At 40.9% G+C, this 24917-nt stretch overlaps 1 protein-coding gene across 2 annotated transcripts in view; it reads right to left on the minus strand.

The window, feature by feature from the left end:
- The window catches only part of ECT2L (epithelial cell transforming 2 like), a 1012011-nt gene that overhangs the window by 78336 nt on the left and 908758 nt on the right, over window positions 1-24917 (minus strand). For both annotated transcript variants that reach the window (XM_044064710.1, XM_044064701.1), the window contains exon 21: window positions 8165-8253. In XM_044064710.1, coding sequence (XP_043920645.1) covers window positions 8165-8253 — 89 coding nt within the window. The remainder of the gene's footprint in view (window positions 1-8164; window positions 8254-24917) is intronic.

The raw sequence follows: 24917 nt of genomic DNA on the forward strand, positions 1-24917 counted from the left end.
TGGAAACTGGTATACCTAATCTGGACTTAGAAAAAGATATGAAAAGTTGATCAGATTTCCTGAACACTTTAGTTCTGTCCAAATAAAAGCATAGTTGTCTATGCATATCCAATGTATGGAGAAGATACTCTCCCTTGTTTTGAAAGTTAGGAAAGAACACCAGAAGACTGATGCCTTAGTTTAAGTTAGCCTCAGAAGCAACATTGGGCAAAAAGGAAGGTAAGGTAACTTTGTCCTTATGGAAGAAAAGATATGGAGGTTTGCAAGACAATGCCTGTAGTTCCAAAACCCTCTTAGATGAAGTGATGGCCACCAAGAAAATAGTTTTCCAGGTAAAGAACTTTGTCTACTTTCATTGCAGGTTCAAAAAGAGTTGAGACTAAAGCCTGAAGAACTTAGGTGAGGTCTCAAGGAAGGGCAAGATCCTTGATAGGAGGATGTAGGAAAAAGGTACCCTTAAGGAAGGCTTTGCATAGTTTGGATGAGGCTAGGGAGAAAGAGTTCTCCCTTAGAAGAAAACTGGAAATAGCAGCAAGTTGTACCTTGACCATAGAAAAACTAGCACCGGTATTAAAAAGATGAGCCAAAAAGTCCAGAACTGCTGGTACTGGCACAGAGAAGGGGTCTAAATTGTTCTGATGGGCCCAGATAGAGAATCTCTTCCATTTACTGATGTAAAGCTTTCTCATGGAAGGTTTGTAGGCCACAACCAAAATTTTTCGAACTTGGGAGGAAAGCCCAGGATTTCTAGCTATCATTGGAAGTGGAGAAACCAAGCGGTTAGTTTCAAGTTCAGGAGATCTGGATGGGTGTGTCTTGAGGGATGGGACAAGAGATTTGGAGAGGTCTCCAGAGTTCAAGGTGGACAAACCAGATGAGACCAAAAGAAGAGGAACAACACCTGATGGGGCCAAAAGGGGGCAATGAAGATGACTTGGCACTTCAATCTTTGTGCTTTCTGAAGAAATTTGGGAATAAGCAGAACGGGAGCATAAAGTAGACCGGGTGGTCAAGCATGTACTAGAGCATCCCTTGGTGATTGTTCCTGTGGAGGGATCAGGGCAGAAAAACTCGGTGCACTTGGTGTTGGAGGGAGATGCAAACAGGTTGCAGCAAGGTTGCCCCCATCTCTGGAAGATCATATTTGCCACTGCAGGGTTTAGAGACCATTCATGAGGCATCAGGATGGTTCTGCTGAGCTTGCCCGCTAGAATTTTCAACTTCCTAGGAATGTGCATTGCTATGAGAAAGTGATTTGAAGAGATCACACATTGCCACAACCTCATGGCCTCTCGACTCAAGTGATAAGACCTGATACGTTCTGGCTTGTTGATGTACCAGATTACCAACATGTTGTCTGTCTGAATCTCAATAGTTCTGGTGGGGAGAGAGGAATGGAGGTCTTGCAATGCGAGAAGCACTTCTCTCATCTCCAGAACATTTACATGCAAATTGGTCTCTGTGGGGACCACATGCCTTGAACTGTCTGTCTTCAGACAATGCCCCCAACGGAGTTGGGAAGAGTCCGTGGTCACAGTGGCCGAGGGGGGAGGAAGGATGAAAGGCCAGCCCTGGAGAAGGTCATCTGACTGCATCCACCAGATAAGAGATTGTTTGCATGCCCGGGAGATCCTGATATAGTGGTTCAGAGGGTAATGCAGAAGTGACCATTGCACGGCTAGATTCCATTGAAACACTCTCATGTGAAGGCAGACCAAGGGTACCAGAGTGATTGTTGCCACCATGGACCTCAAGGCCTGAAGAACAAGACTGGCTTGAGGTAAAGGAGTGTCCATAATTGGTCTGACATGGGATCTCAGACTGGAGTATCTGTCAGAAGTAAGACGTGTTAGGGACTGAGGAGTGTCCAAGTGAGCTCTGATAAAGTCTATGACCTGAAAAGGAACCGGATGGGATTTGTTTTGATTGACAGATATGCCCAAGGTCGAAGCTAGCTGAAGTAGGTATTCTCTGTTTTGAAGAAGTTGATGCCTGGTGGGAGCAGTTAGGAACCAATCATCTAGATAAGGAAACACCTGGAATCCTTGCAGTCTCAGGTGAGCTGCTACCACTGCCATAGATTTGGTGAACACCCTGGGGGCTGTGGTGAGACCAAAGGGCAGTGCTCGGAATTGGTAGTGATTGGCTCCCAGCCTGAAGCAGAGGTACCTTCTGGAGTGCCTGTTCATCTTGATGTGATAGTATGCATCCTGAAGGTCTATATAGCACATCTAGACACCTTTCTGCAGGAAGGGCAGAATGGACTATAGTGTGACCATTTGGAACTTTGAGTTGTCAGTTGACTTGTTGAGGAGTGTAAGATCCACCATAGGTCTGAGGTACTCTGTCTCTTTGGGCACTAAAAAGATTCTTGAGTAAAAGCCAGATCTGAGCTGCTCTAGGGAGAAGCTTTGGATGACTCCTTTTTAAGAGCAGCTTCGTAATCTCTGAAGCTGCAGCATCCCACTGATTTGGTGGTACATCAGGGAGGATCTTCCTTGGGGAAGGTTTTAGGGAAAATGGTATAGAATTGCCTGTGGATATGATCTTTAACACCCAACGATCTTTTGTGATGGCTTCCCAGGCTGTTGGGTGTAGAGACAAATGTCCCCTGACTGCCTCCAGAGTACAGCAGTCAGGCAATCCTTCAGGACTGCTGATTGGGCCCATCCAAGAAAGAATCTTGAGACTCCAGATTCATCGGACCCCCTCTGCCACAAGGGCGGCATCTGTTATTATAACTGTTTCCCCCCTCTGCCTCTAGAAGAAAGGTCCTCTGGTGAATCCTGGATAGGACCCTGTGACTTATGGAACCACAACTTCTTACCTCCACGCTGGTTCCTGAAAAAAGACTGCTGTGGGGTAGAGAAGCATATCCCAATAGCAGACAAGGTCTTTCCATCCTTTTCACTTTGGGAGAGCATGCTTTTTACTGTCATACCAGAAAGACTAGATCCATTGAAGGAGGCATCGACAAAAGACACCATTTATGGTTCTGAAAAATCATACAGCTGCATCCAGATGTGGCGTCTAACCACACTGCCTGATCCGGAAGCCTGTGAGACAACCTCTGCTGCATGTGAGATTAACCTCATGGACATGTTGGAAATAGACTTGAGGGTGTCCATTTTCGAGGAATAGGATTTCTGATCCACAGCAGACATGGACCCTAGGGCCGAGCTAGAGAGTTCCTTAACCAAGTCCCTCTGTAGCCTGGTTATGTGTGCCAGGTAGTACCGCACTCACAAAGCAAAGGCTGGTGAAGTGTAAATCCACTTTCTGAACCTGTCCAAATCCCTAGACACCCTGTTAGAGGGATGGACAGTGGAGCTCTGTTGGGCTAGCTCCTTTTTGGTGGCGGCTGCAACCACCATGGCATCAACTGGAATCCCTTTAGTCCAATGTGGTTGGTCAGAAGGGGCACTAAGGATCTTATCGGGCCACTTAGAGATTGTTTACACTGTGTCTGGTTCCTTTCATGCCCTTCAGGACACAAGGTTGATAAGGGGGTCCACAGGGGTGGGGGACACCAAAGAAGTAGATGGGCCTGACCCAAAGGCTTCCAGAAACACTGATTCCTCCAGATTAACACCAATTAACCTTCTGGTGAAGAATTTCCATGACGTCTCCAAAAGAGATGTCTTTAGGTGGAGATCTGGGGGACCCTTCTCCTTCATTGAGATCAGTGTCCTCAGTGAGGGATTCCAAAGGGGAATCCAGGTGTCTCCTTTTACATGTATGCTTCTGAGGGATCTCTTTGGTGGGGTGTTCTGGAGAGGTATCGGAAGACTCTAGGGGTTCCACACGAGCAACAGACTGGAAGTCCTTCTGGGCAGGGTGTCCTGGAGCGGACAGAGAAGATGTCACAGGAGTAGATGCAGCTAAGTAGTCCAAAGCAGGCAGAGATGAGGCTCTTCTGGGTGCAGAGAGGACCCTCTCCACCACCTCAAAAGCTGAGGGAGATCAGGACAGCTCCCCTGCCAGAGCCGAAGCTCTTGTCTATGAAGTTGTGGGAGCCCCAGCTGCCCCCGGATCTGAGTGTGGAGTCAAGCTGAGCTGTCAAGCACTGAAGTCCCGAGAGGAAGAGACAAGAATTTTGTAGCTGACATCAACCCCTCAGATCCAGCACCAAAGCTACAGCTCCAAGAATTGCTAGGTTCCGAAACCGCTAGAGCCAGATGAGACAGGGAGACCATCGGAGTTGAAGTAACCATACCAGGTGGCTCCGGCATCTCGGCTCCAGGGAGGTTTGGACCCAATAACTACAAAATCCAGGGTTGGCTCACAGAAGGAACAACAGGAGTGAAGGCAGGGATGTTGCTCATGGATCCAGGAGGAGACAGAACAGGCAAGATCCCCAGCTGGATTTGTGCCTTGAGGAATTTCACCAACATGCTGTCCATCTCGGCTTGGGAGAGGCTACGGGAGGACAAAACAGATGAAGCCACCGAAGCAGGCTTGGAAGAGGGCTTAGGCTGCTGCAAGAGAGGTGATTTGGGTCTTGATGACATGAACTCCGGGGCAAAACTATGGCTCCGATGAGGAGGGAAGGCTTGAATGATTATCAGAGCTGAAACAGTCGGCTTTGAAGACCTCTGAATTTTGGCAGGAGGATCTCTAGACTAGCAATATATGCTGGGGGACTTCTTCCTATCCATTTGCTTCTTAGTGGGGGGTGGAAGGGGTGGCTGAAAAGGAAGAACTTGGAAGAAGCCCTTTCAAAATAAATTTGTTCCAGCAGTCAATAAGTGCCTGCTGGTTAAAACCGGCACAGATAGAACAAGCAGATTCAAAATGAGCCACCCCTAGACAAACTATACACTCAGCATGTGCATCAGAAAGTGGGATTTTGTGCCCACAAGTGCTATATTTTTTAAACACAGCGGTTTTAGGGTCAGCCATGGTCTCACAACAACAAGCCAGTGATACCAAAAAAGAAAACACTACAATCAAAAGCTTAAAGTAAAACACACCAAGAAAAAAAAACTACTTTTTTTTTAAACAGGAAAGTATATATATATATATATATATATATATATATATATATATATATATATATATATATATATATATATATATATATATATATAAAATAAACATAATAATATAGTATATCTAACGATTTCAGATGGAAGGGATGGGGTAGGGAAGTGTTGAGGAAAGAAACCACAACAAAAATTATTCTTTCCCTGACAAGGAATTGTGAAGAGAAAGAAAGGAAGCTAGCAGAAGCAGTAGAAACTAAAAACTGAACAAATATGAGAGAAATCACTCACAGAGAAAAATGAAATCCCCTGAGGGTCTCAGAATAAAGAGAACTCGCTGCTTATTGAAAAGCAGCAAACAAAATCTGAGGAATTTGAAGAAGCGAGACATCATGGGTAGAAGAGAAGCTCAGATGATGAAGCCTACAGCTCTGGTATACAGTCGAGTCAGATCTGATGCTTAGATCCGAAACCCATAGGTTGAACAGCAAATGAAGGCAACAACATCAGATCACAATTTAATTAAGTTCTGGGTATAAGACTGAAACATTTCACCATGGGGGTTGAGAAGGGGAAAGCAGTATTCCAAAGTGAAAACAGACCTTAAAAAGTAGCATAAAGCTTTATGCCACTATTAAGGTCTATTTTCACTTTGGAACACTGCTTTCCCTTTTTATTTGCTTCAGTAGCATAAAATAGCTTGAAATGGGGTTCTTATTGCATGTTTATGAACTTTAAGTTTGATCTTTGCACCTGGGGAAATGTAAGTGTTATTATAGAAAATTTGTTGGAGAATTCACCTTTCTCCACGGTATAGTGATCTGGGGGTTAATATATATATATATATATATATATATATATATATATATATATATATATATATATATATATATATATATATATATATGGGTCTACCTGACAACGTCGACAAGCCACAACATCGACAACCAGTTTACCGACACCACATAACCGACAGTCCACAAGATCGAAAAGCCACAACATCGACAACCATTTTACCGACAGCACATCAAAACAAATCCCCTGTCCAAAAAGCACACACACAACACAACAACACCAAAATCCTTACAAACCCACACTAAACCTCACATACACAACTATCTACAACCTTAACCCAAACCCTAACCCTAAGGTCCGTCACTATCACACACTTACCTAACCCGCGCCCTAACCCTAACTCACTTAACCCGCCCCTAACCCAAAGACTATCACTACAAGACACTTACCTAACCCGCGCCCTAACCCTAACTCACTTAACCCGCCCCTAACCCAAAGACTATCACTACCGCACACTTACCTAACCCGCGCCCTAACCCTAACTCACTTAACCCACCCCTATCCCTACAGACCGTCAATATCGCACACTTACCTTACTCGCACCCTAACGTCCGTCACTACCGCATACTTACACAGCCTTTTCCCATGTCGGTGTTCTCAGCGTCGGTGTTTTCATCCATCGGTCTTCTCAATTGTCGATCTTCTGGCGTCGGTGTTCTCGTTGTCGGCGTTCTCAGCTGTCGACGTTCTCAGGTAGACCCATATATATATATATCTACATACATATATATCTACATATATATATATATATATATATATATATATATATATATAGTTATACATATATTTTTTTATGCAATTATCAGAGTTAAGAGGGTACTGCCCCAAAACTGTAATTAATGTGTATCAGTGACTCTTAACAGTTTGATGTTTATTTCCAGGTAAGCAGAGTTGATTTTTTAACATTTTTGGGATTTGCACTTTTGATTCTTGAATTTCCAGCAGGGCATCCTTTAAATGATTTCACATCAATTTGTATTCATTACATTATGTCCATTTTTGAATAAACTGCCACAACAATTTTATTTTAAAGTGTCTGCTCCTGATTATTTACTTTGTTGTCCCCCTTCAGAAAAGTGATCAGATGGCTATTCTTTCCCCTTAATGTTTGATTTCCTTCCTCTGTAGGTTTACGTATTCATAAGATGCACAAGAAATGATATCATGAACTACAGCTGCAGAGAGTGAACAACATCCATCTAGTTGTACAGGGAAATATGTCATGAACCACAACTGGGATGAGAGAGAGAGGCAGAGAAAGAGAAAACTGCCAGTACTAAGTGATAAATACTCCATGTAGGCCTGACAGAAAAGCCAGTTACTGTACAACAGGCCAGTTTTCACCTCTAACTTTAGTGTTGTATTTAGTCAAATCCTAGTGAGAAAATGTACAACTCTGTCTCCCAAAGAGAAAAACATCACCATTCATCCTCATTGTTATTTTACAGATAACTTTCTTATGGTAGCTCTTGTTTCTGGACCTCCTTCGCTAGTGATAGAAACATACCTACTGCAACTCCGATAAACTCCAAAGCATTCTCCGTTTTTTTTCAATAGCATCCCTTTTATTCAACTTCCACTGGTTACAGTACCATTATTCACTGGGCTTATTTGTTTACATTTTTTTTCAAGTAGAAAGGCCCAAAAGACCATTTTGTCTTTTCTTCAGAGCTGAGCATAAAGTGAGGTTTATGCCAAATGTGAAAAATTAGTCTGGAGTAAAATTATATTCACTGACTGTTCACTGAATAAATGGTATGGGATCTTAAACATGCACCTAAAGTGCCACGAGAATAGACAATAAGTAATTTTGCTAAACATCTCTTCTGAAAGCTATAGTTTCAGTGCATTGTCACTACTAAAATTTTAATGTAGAAGACCAACGTATGGATAACACTGTGATATCAAAGTGGTAGAAGACCTGATGGGTCACTTTATGCAAATGTTTTGGTTGAATTATAGTGTAACCCCTTAAAATGTCACACTACTGAATGGGCTATTAGTACTAGCTCTGTTGGCTAAAGGGGTGAGATAGAATATCACAGGTACAGATAAAGATCACATGCTCTTGAATTGTAAGTAAACATCCTCCAATATTAGTGTGGAACTTACTATCATTTCCATTTAAATGCTCCTGTCACTGACTTTATCATTGTAGCAACATTCAGGAAAAATTAAAAATGTTAAACTATCTCTAGAAATGAGTCTGTTTAACATTTTATTCTGACAATATCAGTTAGTCATACATGCTGGATAGGGTCTTTTTTACACTCCATTGACTATAAAATCATGCTAAGGCAGTGTTGCAGTGAAATGGATCTTACCTCAGAGGATGACTAATTGTTTCATCCTGGCACTGAAGCAATGCTACGTTCTGCAAACGGATTAAGTATCGGTTTCCTTCCAGCAGATTCTGCAAATATAAATGAGGAACAGTGCCAAATTAGAAAAACATTGTACAAGTTAGTAACAGTGGCAATATGCCTAATGGCCAGAAACAGAAGAATGACAAAACGAAGCGGAAAGACATGTTCTTGTGGGCTTCCTGTCAGGATTTCTGAACTCTCTACATAATTCATTTCTTGCAGACATCTTCTGACAGCATATCTGAACAGATGAAGCAAACAACAAATTACTTAGCTTCTAAATAATCTAATTCATAAGAGAAGACTCTGTGCAATGAGTAATCTTTTTTGAATTCATCAGCAGTGCTGTAAGTGTAAATCAGAATGAAAATCTGCTACAGTTTTACATCCCCACTTAGTCAAGGCTTGTCTTTGATTAACTGTTAAGAGTCTCACTGGCACAATTATAATATTCTAGTTACAAAGGTAAACTCATAGAAGCATCTTTTTATACATTGGATGCTTTGTGATGTTAAAAATTCTCTGCTTTATACAAATTAGAAATTGTATACTTTATTAATATCTGCTTTATCTGAGAATATTTTAAACTAGTGTACACATTTGTTGCATGTAGCTTCCATATGTACTGTCTTCTGCATTTTTATTGTGCCCTTTATTTGTATTTCTCTGATTAAATTTATCTTATGCCCCTGGACTGAGTTTGAAAATGATCAATTGTGATCAGTGCTATATGCCTGTTAAGAAACTGAAATCGATCAATCAAACAGTCAATCAATCAATAAATACTACATTTAGTTTGACAAGTTCTAATGTCACCAGAGATGGCCTGCATCATTCATGCCAGGTTTTCCACATACTGGCAAAATCTTTGTCAGCTCCCCACTGTGCCCTTTTAGGCAAGATCCATAGGATGAACCTCCCAACTGAAACAAATCAACAATTGGACCATATAAAGGTGGTTCTACTTAATGCTAGAAGTCTAAACAACAAACTGCAGGTCCTCGAGGCTATTCTGCATTTGAAGCACCGTAATGCAGAGCCTGATTCAGCACTAGGCAACTCTCCCAAATGGTGCTGTATTATACAAGGAATATAATTTAATACAATCAGGAAGGTGAATTAAAGAACACATGTATTTTTGCATATTCCTAAAAATGTGTACAAGGGGTTAATGGTTTAAAAACAGCCCAAAGGTAAACTTAATCTGCCACTGGCCAGATGCATTTTTTAATAGGTTCACAGGTTCATAGGTAGGTACTAGGCTATTGGCCCTAGGGCCTATATAAGCCTAGCCAGAAAGGTCCAAGATCCAAGGCGTTGGAATTTATGAATTCCAGAAAACGTTGAGCAAAAGAGTTGGTACAGGAGTAGTTTTCCCAGTTAATGGTGGGGTAGTTGAAATCGCCCATTATTAGGTGTTGGGTTGTACCCTAATATTTTCCAGTGTACTAAGAAATGAGGAGTGGGAATCCTGGGGCATGGTGGGGGATCTGTAGCAAATTACAATTTGGATTGCAGTCTTGCCCAGAGTTAGTTGCACTTGGATAATCTCAGATGCATTATGGTGAGCAACTAGCCTGGAGGTGCAGATATCCTTAATGAATATGGACATGCATCTACATTTAGTATTTTGGTCCAGGTTAGGTGGCCAAAAGGTGTGGTATGAATTATAGCCTGGTAATGCAGGGGTGCTCTCTGAAGCCTTGAACCAGCTCTCTGTCACTGCACAGATGTTGATGTTCTCCATTTTAAGGAGTGCCTCGATTGAATGCATTTTGAGGTTTAGACTTTTAGCAATGAGTAGCATTACCCTCAAATTTTGCTTGCTTGCACCTGTTACGGTGGTGAATTTGTTATTTGAACCTTGCCTAAAAAAGGCACTATAGAGGTGGCAAGAGCCTTAGCCAATATCCGGAATCCCAAGGGCAACAGGTGCAGGCCATCTCTGGCAAAGCATCGTGGTCTGTCAACCATGTCATCCCAGGAAGACAAATACTGGATCCCCTTAGAATGACACCAGAAGCTTAGCCAATTGTTGAAGTCAATCATTTTGTTCTTGTACTGTGGTATCATTCTGGGTGATGGCAGGATGCTACTCAGGGCTAGGATCAAACCTGCCTGGGCTACAAGATCAGAGAGCTCCTCCATGTCTCTTTTCATGTAGTCCAGGGAGGTACGTCTCAGGTCATTCACACCAACATGGACAATGACAGAGTCATATTTGTACTTGTTGTGGAGTGACCTGAGTGCATGCATTATGTGGTGCATCCTGGCACGCAACAGGCAGCTGACAGTAACTTTCTCCTTGTTTAGCCTGGTGAGTGGAACATCAGTGTGCCTGACTATAGAGCCACCTATGACTAGAATGTTGGGTACGTTGTTATGCCTTATGGGCTGTGGTTGATTGGCACACTGAGTTTGTGGGCTATGTGTCATTTGGGTTGTGTTGGGGGGGGGTGGAGGTTGCTTGCGTTTCTGCTTTGGAGGTCTCTGTTGTTTGAGCAGATTTTTATTGAGAGCCTCCGTGACTGTAGGGGTGTGTTTTGTGTTTCTATGTGTATGTTTTGGTGGTGTAGGTTTTGATGGACTATGTGATGAGTCTGGTGTGGTGCAAGTGTTTACCTTCTCCTCTTGACTGTCTAGTCCAGCTTAAGTAGCCAGAGAGCAGTCCCTCAAAACATGGGTTTTGTGTTTACCAAACTGTGGTGGCATATCCCTATTTGTTAGAGTCTAGATTACCTCAAAACAGATACTTGGAGGCCCTCATGTGGAGCTTATATAGATACAAGTCACACTAAATAAGATCAGCTATGCATTCATAGCATGCTAAAGAATCCCCTCCCTATCTCCAGAAAATCACAGCATCCCTAAATATATAAGATGAACTCCCCTTAAGCAGGAACACTGCTATCCTAGGTGTTTTTGACTACCCAGTGATTAACTGGGGGACCTATACCACCAACACAGGATATGCTCAGGAATTCTTAGATTTTATAAACAAAAATTCCACATTGTTAAAGAATCTACTAGAAAACAGCATATCCTTAACATGGCTTTAACAAACTTAGCATCTATATGTACCATCTTCAGGGGATCCTCCTTACTGGCCATATCAGACCACAAACTAGTAACATTCATCAGAATCTCAAAATCATTGGAAACAAATATAGGATTTAAGGACATCAAACAAACACGTCTCTCATAATATTGTGATGAAGTCTCTAACCAATAATGGTAATACTGCAAAATATTATACAGAAAGGTTCTTCTTGCATCTTGACAAATGTATTAAATTGGAAGTCTCAACTAGATCCAAGCAAATGAGGAGGTGTAAAAGCAAAACAGCATGGAGGTAATTAATCATTAATAAGCTATGTAATTAAAGGAAAAAACTCCAAAACCTGACCCCCAATTTAAGAAGAAGAACAGCTAGAAAAATAAACTAAAAAGGACATAAGAAAAACATAAATATCTCATGAAGTCAGACTAGGTATAGAAGCCAAAGAACAATTACAAATCCTTTTTAGTTATGTCAGAAAAATATGAAATAACACCCAACGTTGCTTTGAGTTTTTTCAAAATGGTACTAACTGCTCAAATCCAAAGGATATTGCCAACATACTGGCTAATAAATTCAGTGCAAACTTTACACCATAGACATCTATTCAAAACACACGTATCTCTGATGTAATCACTGCACTGACCATCACCAAAGAGAATGTAATGAAGGTACTCTCCAAAGCTAAGAATACCTCATTCATGGGGCCTGACAACATACACAGTTGGTCTAATAAATAGCAGTAAAAAAGCATTACAGCACCCACTCCTCAACCTTTTCTTCTTGAGCCTAGCTTTGTTACACATTGAGTGGCAAACATTTGTTATGATGCCACTTCACAACAGTGGCCCCACTACAGACCCCAGAAATTAAAGACCCATCAGCCTAATGAGTCTTATCCATAAAGCCATGAAACATATCATAAGTGACATAATTAACTACGATATCACAAATCGTATCAGATGCAACCCCCAGCGGTTTGACTTGGTCAAGGGTAGAGCCTGTCTAATGAATCTTATAAAGTTCTTTGAGAGGGTTACTCAGGCTGTAGAATGTGGACAAGCTGCCCATATAATGTACTTTGACTTCACCAAGGTATTTCATACCATACCACATGCAATGTAATAAGCAAGTTGAAGGAGCTGTAAACTGACCTATATGTGGTAAAGGTGGACAACCAACTGGCTTAGAGACCTGACTCACACAGAAAGAAGAGGGGTTGCATGAGGGTGATCAGTGGAGTTCCACAGGAATCTACTTCTCAGATCTCCACTAATCAAATGAGGATCTTTGATTAATAAAGTTCACAGATGAGTGTAAGCTGGGAATCGTCATTAAGTCCCTCTTTGACATACATGCACTCCAGCATGAAATTACACTTGTCAATGTCTGGTGTATTAAAAATGGGCTCAAGCTTAATGCCACAAAGTGCAACATTGTTGCAGTTGGCAAGCACAACCAGCTTTTAGCATGGATGACCCACCACTTCAAAATGAAAAGGTTCTGACAGACCTGGGCATATAGGTGGACAGCGCCCTAATATTTGATCACCACATTGCAATGGTGGTCAGGAAATCCTTTTAGATTGAATGGCTCATAGCAAAAAGGAATTTATCTAGATCAAAAGAAGTCTTCACTACCTTGTACTACTGCTTGAGTAGACCCATCACTGAGTACAGTGCCCCTTTTGGGATGACCATTACTAAGCATATCAAGTAACTGGAATGACCTGAGTGACTTGTAACTAATACGATCAAGGGCCTAAGAGATCTGAACTGCAAAGAAAGACTGGAGGCTTTATTCTTCTACTGAGTTTCACATTGATTCCTTAGGGGAAGCTTATGTCTTGCTTACAGGGGTATAATGGATCCGGTAGTTGTAGAACTCTTACACCTGAATGAATCAAACAGTCCAGCTAACACTAGGGCCAGACATCTAAATCTAATCCAAAATATAAATAAGGCTAACAAGAGGGACTGATATAAGATGCAGTGCCAACCCCTTCTCTGAGATAAACTCTCTCTCTAAGTTAAGCAGCATGATACACTGTTTACTTTTAAAAAAGGATCTGGACAACTGGAGTGGTGTTCATAAATTCATCCCTTGAATGACCCCTGACAAAAACATTATTTTCTAATTGCATGCTCTGAGGTGAGAGTATGCAAATAATGCAGTCAATATTTTTTGATTATTTGTTTTGATATTATTCACGTTGACTTTTTGTGGTTTCTGCCATGTTTGGTAGACACACAAACATACGCACATGCATATTTATTTATTTATTTCAGTTTGATGACCGGGGAAGTCCACTGGGCCAAGAAGAGCCCGTTTTCAGTGGAGGCCCAGGGAAAAAAGCTCCAATAGACAATTCAATATAATATATAAGTACATAGACAATTATAATCATGAATATCAGGCATGATATGTACAATGTACACTGAGTAGGATGAAAAAAAGGGTGATAATTACATTTGAATACAGAGTAGCTGTAGTGGCAGTGGACAAAACATTACACATTCAGTCTGTAGCTTATTAAACATTTAGACAATTAAGGATAACTAAATTTCATAAGTAGATGGAAACAGAGGAAGATTTAGCAGAAGATAACTGTGTCTAGTAGACAGGCAAGCATGTAGGATGAAATGGATGTGTTACAGAATGGCTGTAGGTATGCTTTACAGTGGCAATAAGGCTAGTTGTTATTTACAGAAATGTGGTAGTAACCATTTCAGAAGTACAACTGTCTAAGAAGGTGTAATATGGGAAAAAGATAAAAGAAAAATAAATAGTAATTTATCAGCAGAGTTAGTGGTTTAGTTGAGTGGAAGGTTGTTAGATAGAAGATTTTGGGCTGGTGAGTGGATGGTAGTGAGCATGTGTGTGTGTGTGTGTGTGTGTGTGTGTGTGTGTGTCAATAATTGTAAGTTTTTTTGAGCATTCAATCTAAACTGATCACTGTTTTGAGGATAAATTGATAGATATAGAAATAGATACAGATATAGATATAGATATAGATGTATGGAAGTGGTTACATTGACTGAAAAGGAAATGTTACTATCAATTTTGTTGACACACTTTGGTGAACAAAGCAGATGATTGACAGCCTCCGGGGTTGGGCTATACATATATATGTGTGTGTGTGTGTGTGTGTGTGTGTGTGTGTGTGTGTCTATATATATATATATATATATATATATATATATATATATATATATATTTATACACAGTTCCACTTTATAATCTCGAATTTCAGTATCTTGAGACCATAAAGTCGAATGCTTGAAATCCCGAAACCCCAAAACCCGAAACACAAAATCGTGAACATAAACACACCATACACCACACAACACATTACAACAAATAAACAAACAAAACACATGCAAACACAAAAACACAAATAAACAAACGTACACTACATATAAGCAGGGGGGGCAAGCCCACCTGTACCCCACACTCCCTACTTATATATACTAACTCCGAGATCGCACAAACAGAAAAAGACAGTAAATTCACGCCCAGACATTCTACAGTCCTTCACACACACACACACACACACACACACACACACACACACACACACACACACACACACACACACACACACACACACACATCACATATATACAAACACTACCACATCCAACACTTAAACACTCATACTTTTACCTGCCTACCCTAACCTACACGTACAACTTACATACACACTCACATACACTCAAACACCTACCCAAAACCCTTACAAAACACTCACTTACCTTAAATTCCACCTACATCCACACACTACACCAGACACCATCCACACAACACACTACACATTCTGTAACGTAAAGCCATAACCGCAAATTCGACTTAGTCAGATTAGAGATTATGCACTTTTGCTATTTTGAAGATTCGACTTTATGGTCTCAAGATACTGAAATTCGAACTTTCAGTATTTTGAGATTAAAAAAGTGTATCCACACACACACACACACACACACACACACACACATAAACACACACACATATATATATATATATATATATATATATATATATATATATATATACATATGGTTTCATTTCATAATCTCGAATTACTGAAATCCCAAATTTCAGTAACCTGAGACTATAAAGTCGAACCATTCACAATACCGAAACCCATAATCCTGAATCACACAATCATGAACATGCATACACCATACACTACATAACACACACACACCATTCCACCCACAGCACTCAAACCACACAACCCTACACTACATATAAGCAGGGGAGCAAGCCACCCACCCTCTACTTATAGATATACATATATATATATATATATATATATATATATATATATATATATATATATATATATATGCCAACTCCGAGATCGCACATAACATAAAAAAAACAAAAAAAACTCACACCACTGCATCCTCCACTCGCTCACACCCAACTACACATCACACATAAACAAATACCAACAAATGCAACACTCACACTCACACACCTTTCTACCCTTACCCACACACACAACACACAAAAACACATACAAACACTCACTCACTTGCAATTTCTGGCACCATAATACTACACGCAACACACCGGAAACGCATAAGCACGGATTTGAGATATTCAAATTTGCGCTTATGCACTTTTAGCATTCTGGTTTTCGGCTTCATGGTCTTGGGTTACTGAAATTCAAGATTTCAGTAATTCGAGATTATGAAGTGTACATATATATATATATATATATATATATATATATATATATATATATATATATATATATATATATATATATATATATATATATAACCCCATGGTTGCTGTAGGTTTGAAAGGAAGAATACTCTGAGATACCACAGTTTCAGAATTAGTTCATAACTCACTAATCATTCATAAATATATTTCACTAATCATTCATAATTTTGTTGCAAAGGATCACAATGTTGGCCTCAGACTTTCAATTGGCAACCTATTGTAACAGCTTTCTATTGGTCTGATTTGGAACTAGAACAGTGAAAGAGCTCTCTAGGAAAAAATGTTATCCAGTCTTGCATCACTGGTGCATTTAAAGTTTTGTTTTCTTACTTATATAGGAGCATTTGAGGAGAAGAGCTACTGTCCTGCTATACACTTACTGGTTGTGGTCACAGGGACTGCTTAGTTCAGTTATCATAACCCTGATCTTAAAATGAAACAGATAAAAAAGCAGGTTGTTTCCTTAGTAATTTGTAAAATACCATGTAATTTGAGGCAGATAGTCTTGTGAGATTTCACTCACAGTTCAAATGCAGCTATGTGCAAAGAATATAATTGTGACAAATTTAGTGTCTGTGCTTAACAGAATTAAAAGAAACATTATGGTCCACATTTCTCCATGGTCCCTGGAAAAGAATAATCTGTTTCCATTCAAAAGATCTGATTATTGGGTCTCTCCACATTGCTCTGTTTGCTAGATCACCAATGAGACAGAGGAATAATTATTTTACAGCAAGTATACAGCATCTAAAAGGAATAAAGGGCCTGCTGTTTTAAATGTAAACAACAGGGCAAATAAGTAAGCAAGTAATAAATAAATAAATAAATAAAGTATTATTAGAACAAAATTCACCCACAGTGTGCTTGGTGCCCTGGGGGGAGGTGCTCCACTTGACAACAGAAGTAAAGCAATGTCACTTTAGACTTGAGCATTGTGAGGTCATGGAGCTGAGACCTCACAATGTTCTAATGGTAGGTGGAAAACTGTGGCACTCTCAGGACTGAAGAAAGTATCTGACCCTCTTGTCAGCATTTTTTAATAAGTATAAATCTCTAATGTCTGATTTTACTGACTTGACTGTACCTTCAGGGCATTCTGCAGAATTCTGGGCACTTGAGAGGAGTGGTTTGAGACAGAAGCAGTGAAGGTAAGTATGTTTATTGATTTATTTATTTATTTTTATAAGTGATGCTGGCTTCTCTCCACAATTCCTACACCATTTCTAGTCTGCCTTCCACCTGAGTAATAGACTCTGGAACCTAAGCCAAGTGGCTTTGCTGCACTGCCCTTCCATCTTGTCTCCTGGATACATAGGATGTCCAGACTCCTCCGTATCATCATGTCATCCACTCCCAAGCTGCATCCTGTCAGAGAGCCTACATTAAGAGTAGCACTTCTCAGTTCACTTTTGATAGGTTGATTGGTTTTACTTCCAGCTTTCACTCAACAGAGCTATCCCAGGTAACCCAGGCTGGGCAACTAGACACCGGCCAGCCAGTAGCTTATTGACCCAGGATTGCTAGGCTTTATGGCGGGCACACATTGGCCAATAGGGGAACATATACCCCTCCCACTGTTAGCAAAGAGTAGGTCGGGTCCTCAACCCACTTATCACCAGTAACTACCTATGCCCATTTTTGGCAACATTAGTGAACATGACTGAATCACCTAGAGCCCTATTTTACATCGTTGAGTGGCTAGTCCTGTCAAGGCGTGCAGTCTGTGATCCGTGTTCTCCTGTCTTGAGGATACTGCGCACCACAGTAGATGCCCGTACAACTCTTCCCCCTATAGGGCACCATGTAGAGTCTGTGATGCTGCCCACAGCTCCATTCACTGGTGAGTTTGAGATGGAAACACTCAGCATGTTTTTTGGTCATGGGCGAAACCCCACGGAGACACAGGGAGAACATGCAAACTCCAAACAGGCATTGGTCGGAGGTCAGGATCGAAACTTGTACCTTGTGCATGGGAGGCGAAGACCTTAACCACTAACTAGGTGCAATTGTTGAATCCCCAAATGATGACAGTATACTCCAGGAGGGTCTCACACAGACCAACAACTGCTGTATTAGTCATGGTCTCAAACTGAATGCAAAATTAGTCACCTTCGAGCTGGCACTAACACCAGAACTCCCAAAGGGTGAAATTAGACTAAAAAAATTCACTAAGGCAAACTATACCCTCCTAGGTGAAGGTATAAATGCATTCCAAGCCCCACCCCTAGATGGAAGTGGTAACTATGCCAAAGCTTACACAAAAGCCCTGTGAACTCGGTTGTACCAGAAAGAATCAAAGCCAGAGCTAAAAGTAAAAACAATCTGCCATGGTGGACATCCAGCATCAACAAACTTTGCAATAAATACAAAAAGTTGCTGTCCAAGAAAACAAAGGCAAGGACCCAACAATGGAAAAGCACCCTCCTCAGCCTCAACAGGCAAATAAGACAACTTGTCAAATCCTCCAAGGGCTCCTTTGAAAGAAACTTAGCAAGTACAGCCAAGGATAACCATAAGGCCTTTTACAGCTAGGTACGTAAAATAAAGAGTAGGACCCAAGCAGAACTAGTGGCCAATGGTATCGTACACATTGACTCCACATAGATAGCAAACCTGTTAGCGGGTAGGTTTGGTGAAAATTTCACTTCCTTATCCCCTCCTAACTTACAACAAACCTTCCCCCAAACTCCCCTCCCTACATATCTGAAGAGCAGGTCCTTAGAGCCCTGTCTAAGGCAAGAAACACATCCTCTATGGGACCAGATGACATTCCAGGCTGTCTTCTAAACAGGCTAAAACATGAACATCAACACTAAGTACCCTTTTCAATCATCCAGCCAAATGGAGAACAGCTACAGTTATTCCCCACCAGGTGGCCTAGCAACAGACTCGGGGAATTACAGACCCATAAGCCTGACTAGCCTCATCTGTTAGGCCATGGAACATATTATTATGGACCTCATAAACAAAGACAAAGTTCACAGATGATTGCAAGTTTGGTGCTATTATTAACTCCCTAAGTGATGTTGACATCCTACAGAAAAGCCTCAATGAGAGCAACGACTGGTGTCAGAACCATAGTCTTAAGCTCAGTGCCAAAAAATGTGTCGTCATCCCCCTTGGGAAAAACCCAGTTCCCTTGAATTACCACATCAATGGTAGTCCACTGAACACAGAAGGTGTTCTATGAGATCTAGGAACTCAGGTTGACAGCAACCTCTCTTTTGACCACCATATTGCCACTGTGGTCAGAAAGTCATTCTATGTAGCACATCTCATTACTAAGGGTTTTGTATCCAGGAAGAAAGAGGTCATTGTCTCCCTCTACTCTTCTCTCATTAGGCCAATCAACAAGTACAATGCCCCATTTGGCATGTACCTCACTAGACATCTGCAACAACTGCAGAGGCCACAAAAGTACCTCACAAAGAGGATCCTTGGCCTTAAACTCTTGTCCTATATGGACAGACTCAAAAAACTCCAACTATTCTCTGTCTCATATCATCTACTTAGAGGTGATCTCTGCTTGACTTACAAAGCCATGTCTTACCCAGCTCTGTTAGAAATGCTACATCTAATGAAATCCCAATCTCTCTGCACCACATGCTTCAGAGACCTCAACCTCATTACCACAATCAACAGAACATGCTGGAGGGATAGGTTCATAACCCAGAGACTGTCCATGCTATGGAATAGACTTCCCATACATGTCAAGCAGAGCACCTCACTGGCCCTCTTCAAGAGAAATCTTGATGAGTGGATGGAAAATAGAAAATTCACCCTGGGGATCACTCCATTGGCTCTACTCAACCAGAGGCACTAGGAACTAATGTTGGGTGGCACGATGCCAGGGTAATCCTATGGGCTAGGCTTGTAAAGGTTCCAGGGCCATTAACCTAGTACACACCTATGAACCTATCAACCTCCAAACCCTGGATCCTACCCAATTCGGCTTCGTGAAGGGCAGATCCTGCCTGTTAAATCTGGTGGATTTCTTTGAAAGTGTGACCAAAGCCATTGATGAGGGCAAATCTGTGCACACACAGCATATCTTGACTTGGCAAAGGCTTTCAACACAATCCAGCATTTGGGCATTACCGATAAACTTAGCAAACTGAATGTAAACCCCTTCTCTGTAAGATGGGTTGCCAAATGGCTCACAAACCAGACACACACAATCAGAGTGGGTGACTCCACATCAACCAACTGTCCTGTTACCAGTGGGGTGCCACAGGGGTTCAGTGCTGGGCCCCCTACTGTTTGGTATATACTTCTCAGAAATTCAGATCAAAACTAAAGGCTTGTGGCTAACCAAGTTTTCAGACGACTGCAAACTAGATGCAATCATTGAATCCCCAAATTATGTCAGTATACTCCAGGAGAGTCTCATGCAGACCTACTGGTGTATTAGTCATGGTCTCAAACTGAATGCAAAGAAATGCATCATCATTCCCTTTGGCACAAACACTGCCCCTTTGCACTATCAAATCTATAATAACAATACCCTAAGTACCCATGAAGTGGTAAGGGACCTAGGATCACAAGTTGATTGTGACCTTAACTTCAACCACTATGCGTCTACTGTAGTAAGGAAGGCTTTCTACATAGCAAACTTGATTAGTAAAGGCATCGCCTCAAGAGCAAAATAAGTTATAACTCCCCCATACTCAGCACTTATCCAGCCCATAATTGAGCATAACTCCCCATTTGGCATGTACCATAGTAAGCACCTGCAGCAATTAGAACCTCAGAGGTTTCTAAAAAGATTAAGGGGCTTCAACATTTGCCATACACAGACCAGCTAAAGTCCCTGTCACTATATTCCATATCGCACACACTTCTTAGGGGAGACATATGCCTAGCCTACAGAGCAATCCAAGATTCAAACCTAATGAACTTGCTGCATATCTGTAAATCAAACAGGACTAGGGCTACACATTCCAGGGGCCTAAATATGGCCTTTGACTTAAATAAGACATGCTGGAAGGACAGATTTATTTCCCAGCGACTGATGCATCTTTGAAACACACTACCAATTCATGTGAAACAGAGCACCTCTATGACACTGTTCAAGAAGAACCTGGATGAGTGGATGGGGCACTGTAAATTCTTACCGGGGATAGTGCCAACAACCCTCCTTAGCATGGGCAGTCATCACTAAATGCAGTCTTAGGTCCTGACTAGCTTTTCTATGGTATTCCATTGGGATGAAATTGCTAAGCTTAAAATGACTTCTGGGTCGATAGCCTAGTAATCTCCTATGATCCTATGATCCTATAATGAGACACCATTTCCATGCAATGACATCACTCTGTCTGTACCAGGGTTTAGCACTTATCATGCCTTCAGGCCCTTAGCTAACTGCGGGCGAGTATCTATATTTGTCAGAAACACCATTACCTCACATCAAATTACCCACAACCGTAACCTGGAGTGCCTGAAGATCCAAATCTTCCTTAACAAATCCAGCTGTTACTTCATTACTAGCTACAGCTCCCCATCAATGTCCCCTAAAGATCATGGAAATGATCTTAGTACCATTGAGGGGTTAAATAACAAACTAAATACCTTCTTGCTTGAGGATTTCAGTTACCCAAGTATTGACTGATAATATATAAACATCTCCGGTGGAATTTCAGTATTAATAAAATGTATAACAAAAGAAGGAAAAGAATAAAACGTTGCTGCAAACCTTCTTCTTTGGATCAGACAGGAAGAAGGAAAGAGGAAATGAGAACATCCAGCAAAGAGGAAGATGCACTGTGAGAGAAGATCTGTGACAGTCAGGCATGAATGTTGAAGAAGGCAGGAGTGTGGCATAGAAACAAAAGAGATGGCAACAGGTAGTTCAATACCCTTACCCCACATAGAAAATGGGAAAAAGGTGGCTGATGATGATGATGAATGAAACTTTGCAAGAAATCCCCATCCCCTTACCTCAAGACCACACTAAAACATGCCAGTAAGAAACTTACGAGCACTACCAGAAAATATTAACAGAGTATGAACTTAAGGTCACTACAGACAGGGACAGCCTTAGGTCAACTGGCATCTAGAAGAAATGGCTCCACCGTGCCCCACCCCCACAGACATACCACTGGTACCCCCATCCTGGTCTACTCACATCATCCATATTTTTTTCTTCCTTTTTCTCACAACGTGTTTTACTTTTCAGCTTTTCTGCATTTATTCATTCATTCCTTCAACACATTTTAAGTAGACAAGACTGCTCTCTGATAACTGTGTAGGAAACAACTGCATTAAGCATTTAGCACTTACCTCTCAACCTCTCAGCACAAGAAATCTGGACAAAGCCAGAAATATTAGGGGGACAAAAGCCCAAATATCGGGACAGATTTTAAATATTACTCCTATGAACTTAGAAAGTTACTAGAATGACAGATTTTGCATTATTATGTACTTTCAGAAGGATATGAAGTCTGAAAGTTAGTCATTATTTAGTATTATTTCATGACTTCAATCCTCAATGAACTGCTAGGAAACTGCAAATTTTATGAGGAACAGACTAAAAATATGAGGCAAGAATGTGGACAGTTGAGAGGTATGGGGCTGAAGTCCAAAAGTCCCTCAGAAGTCATGTGAGTTCTAGATGTTCCCGAGGTACAGTTTACATTTTTTAAACAAGCTGTACATCTATTGATGACCTGAACATCATGGGTAATGGAAGAAATTTATTTTGCAGCATTAGTTTTCCCTGAATCCTTTCAACAGACACTAAATGACCAAGACTGTGCTACAATACCTGTAGTTTTTTTAAAGAACCTTTCCATCCAACTGTGGCCTGAAAAAAATCGTGATTGAGGGAAGAAATTTAGTCTTGATGTTCAACTTTGTTTCTTCCCTAAACCCTTTCAACACTTGCAAACTGACTGCGACTACACTGTAATAACTAAATTAAGATGAGCATCTAGGGACTGCTAGGTACCCAGAAGCCATGGCGTTATAGATGCTATGAGGTGCATTGCAGAGCTTTTTTTCTAACCATTTGATCCTTTGATGACCTGAACAAAAATCATACACAAGGAAAGAAAGTCAATCATACTTTTTGTTTCAAGGAAGAAATGAGATGTATTCAAAGCTTAATGCTCAATGAGGACAATAAACATAGGAGACCAATGCTTGTGATGATACATAATTCATATCTGGAAATAATGACTGCCTCCCTATCCTACCTTAAAAAGGTAGTCACTTTTTGTGTTTCCCTATCTATTGTTAACTGGCAGGAATAAAACTAAAGGACAAATGGCCATAAGCATATATTTCAAGTTGCTGCTGTCATATGTATATACAGCATGCCTCCTCACCCTATCCTGCAAGAAACAGCAACCTTCTGTGTACCCAACTGATGTCAGACTTGGATAAAAGTAAAAAAATAAGCAGAACAAATTTGCTGTGAGACATATTTAAACAGAATTTTTCTTTACCCTTTATGAAAGGTAGTCACCCCATGTATGCATCTGATGTTTGATTGTAAGCCTGTTACTTTTAAACAGTGCACTGCTCCTGTACAAACTTAGTGACCCTCTGTATACCCTTCTAAAGTTTGTGAGGACAGTTAAAGAAATAATGACCACACTGTCCTTTCCTTTGACCAACACAATACAATGACATCTGAGGTTTTAAAGGAAATTTAAAGAAATAATGACATCATCCCCAGCTCTCTGCACACTCTACAGCCACCTTCTGTGTAAATCTCTGAGCAGGACTGGTTTTAGACTAGGTGCATTTCAGAGCAGAGGCCACTACTAAACCAGTGTCAAAATCCACTGATACAGCCCTGGTGTGGGTATTATGTGAAATGTCATCCCTTTTTTGAGACTGAACAAGTGACAAGAGGATCAGTTAGTTTCAAACATATAACTGCCATCAAGCAGTTATAGCCATGTCTATGTTGTCAGATTGTGATAAAAGAAGATAGCCGTGTTGTGCATTTCACCTTTGTTCCAAACAGTTGCCACACATTAAAATATTCCATGTCACTTCACACAAATCGAACTAGTCCTGCAAAGCCAGGCAAATAAGCAAACAACAGCAGCCAGCTTTTTCCTCCACAGACACCCCAAGCAATTTTACCTATTCTGTGCATATCAGGTGTCCAGTAAATAGTCCGTCTTACTTCTCACAAATGCATACTAATCCTACAAAGCCATATAGTTACTGCTTAAAACTGAGCAAACAACAAGAGGTTCAGTTACTTTATGCATTACATATATGTTTTATTTATTTATTTCTAACAACCGTCATTCAGTCCATTACATAAATTGCTCAATTCCTGCCTTCTCTTAAACAACTTTCAGACAGATTACAAATTTTGAACTAAACTGAGAGGTATGCCCAACCCCCACCCAGCAGTTATAGCAACGAAATCCGATGGCCATGTAATATATGTATTTTTCACCTTTGCTCCACACTGATAAGTTGCCAGAAATTAAAATATTCAAAGTTTCTCCGCATAAATCACAAAGCCAAAAATATTGCAGAAAATTTCTAGTTGATCACAGAGAGGCTTCAGAAGGCAGTGACGGATATCATCAGAATTAATGACAGACTCATGGCAGTCAGTGCAATGATAGGGCAGTATTCATAACTTCAGCCTATGCCCCACACAGAGTTGTGACAGTGCGGAAAAGACTGCATTCAAACAGCAGTTGCAGGACCTAGTAGATAAAGCAGGGCAACATGAATTGGTGTTAATAATGGGTGACTTGAATGCACATATTGGGACAGACAGAACAGGATATAAGGACCACCTGGGTCCACATGGGTGGGGCAACAGGAATAAATCAGGAGAAGCCATTCTAGACTTTTGTATGGCAAATGGCTTGATAATAGCCAACACATGGTTCAGAAAGAGAGACAGTCACAAGGTCACATATAAGAGTAGTCAACATGCAACTC

Source organism: Protopterus annectens, chromosome 1.part0 (assembly GCF_019279795.1).
Source record: "Protopterus annectens isolate FY-2018-M chromosome 1.part0, PAN1.0, whole genome shotgun sequence".
Lineage (NCBI taxonomy): Eukaryota > Metazoa > Chordata > Ceratodontiformes > Protopteridae > Protopterus > Protopterus annectens.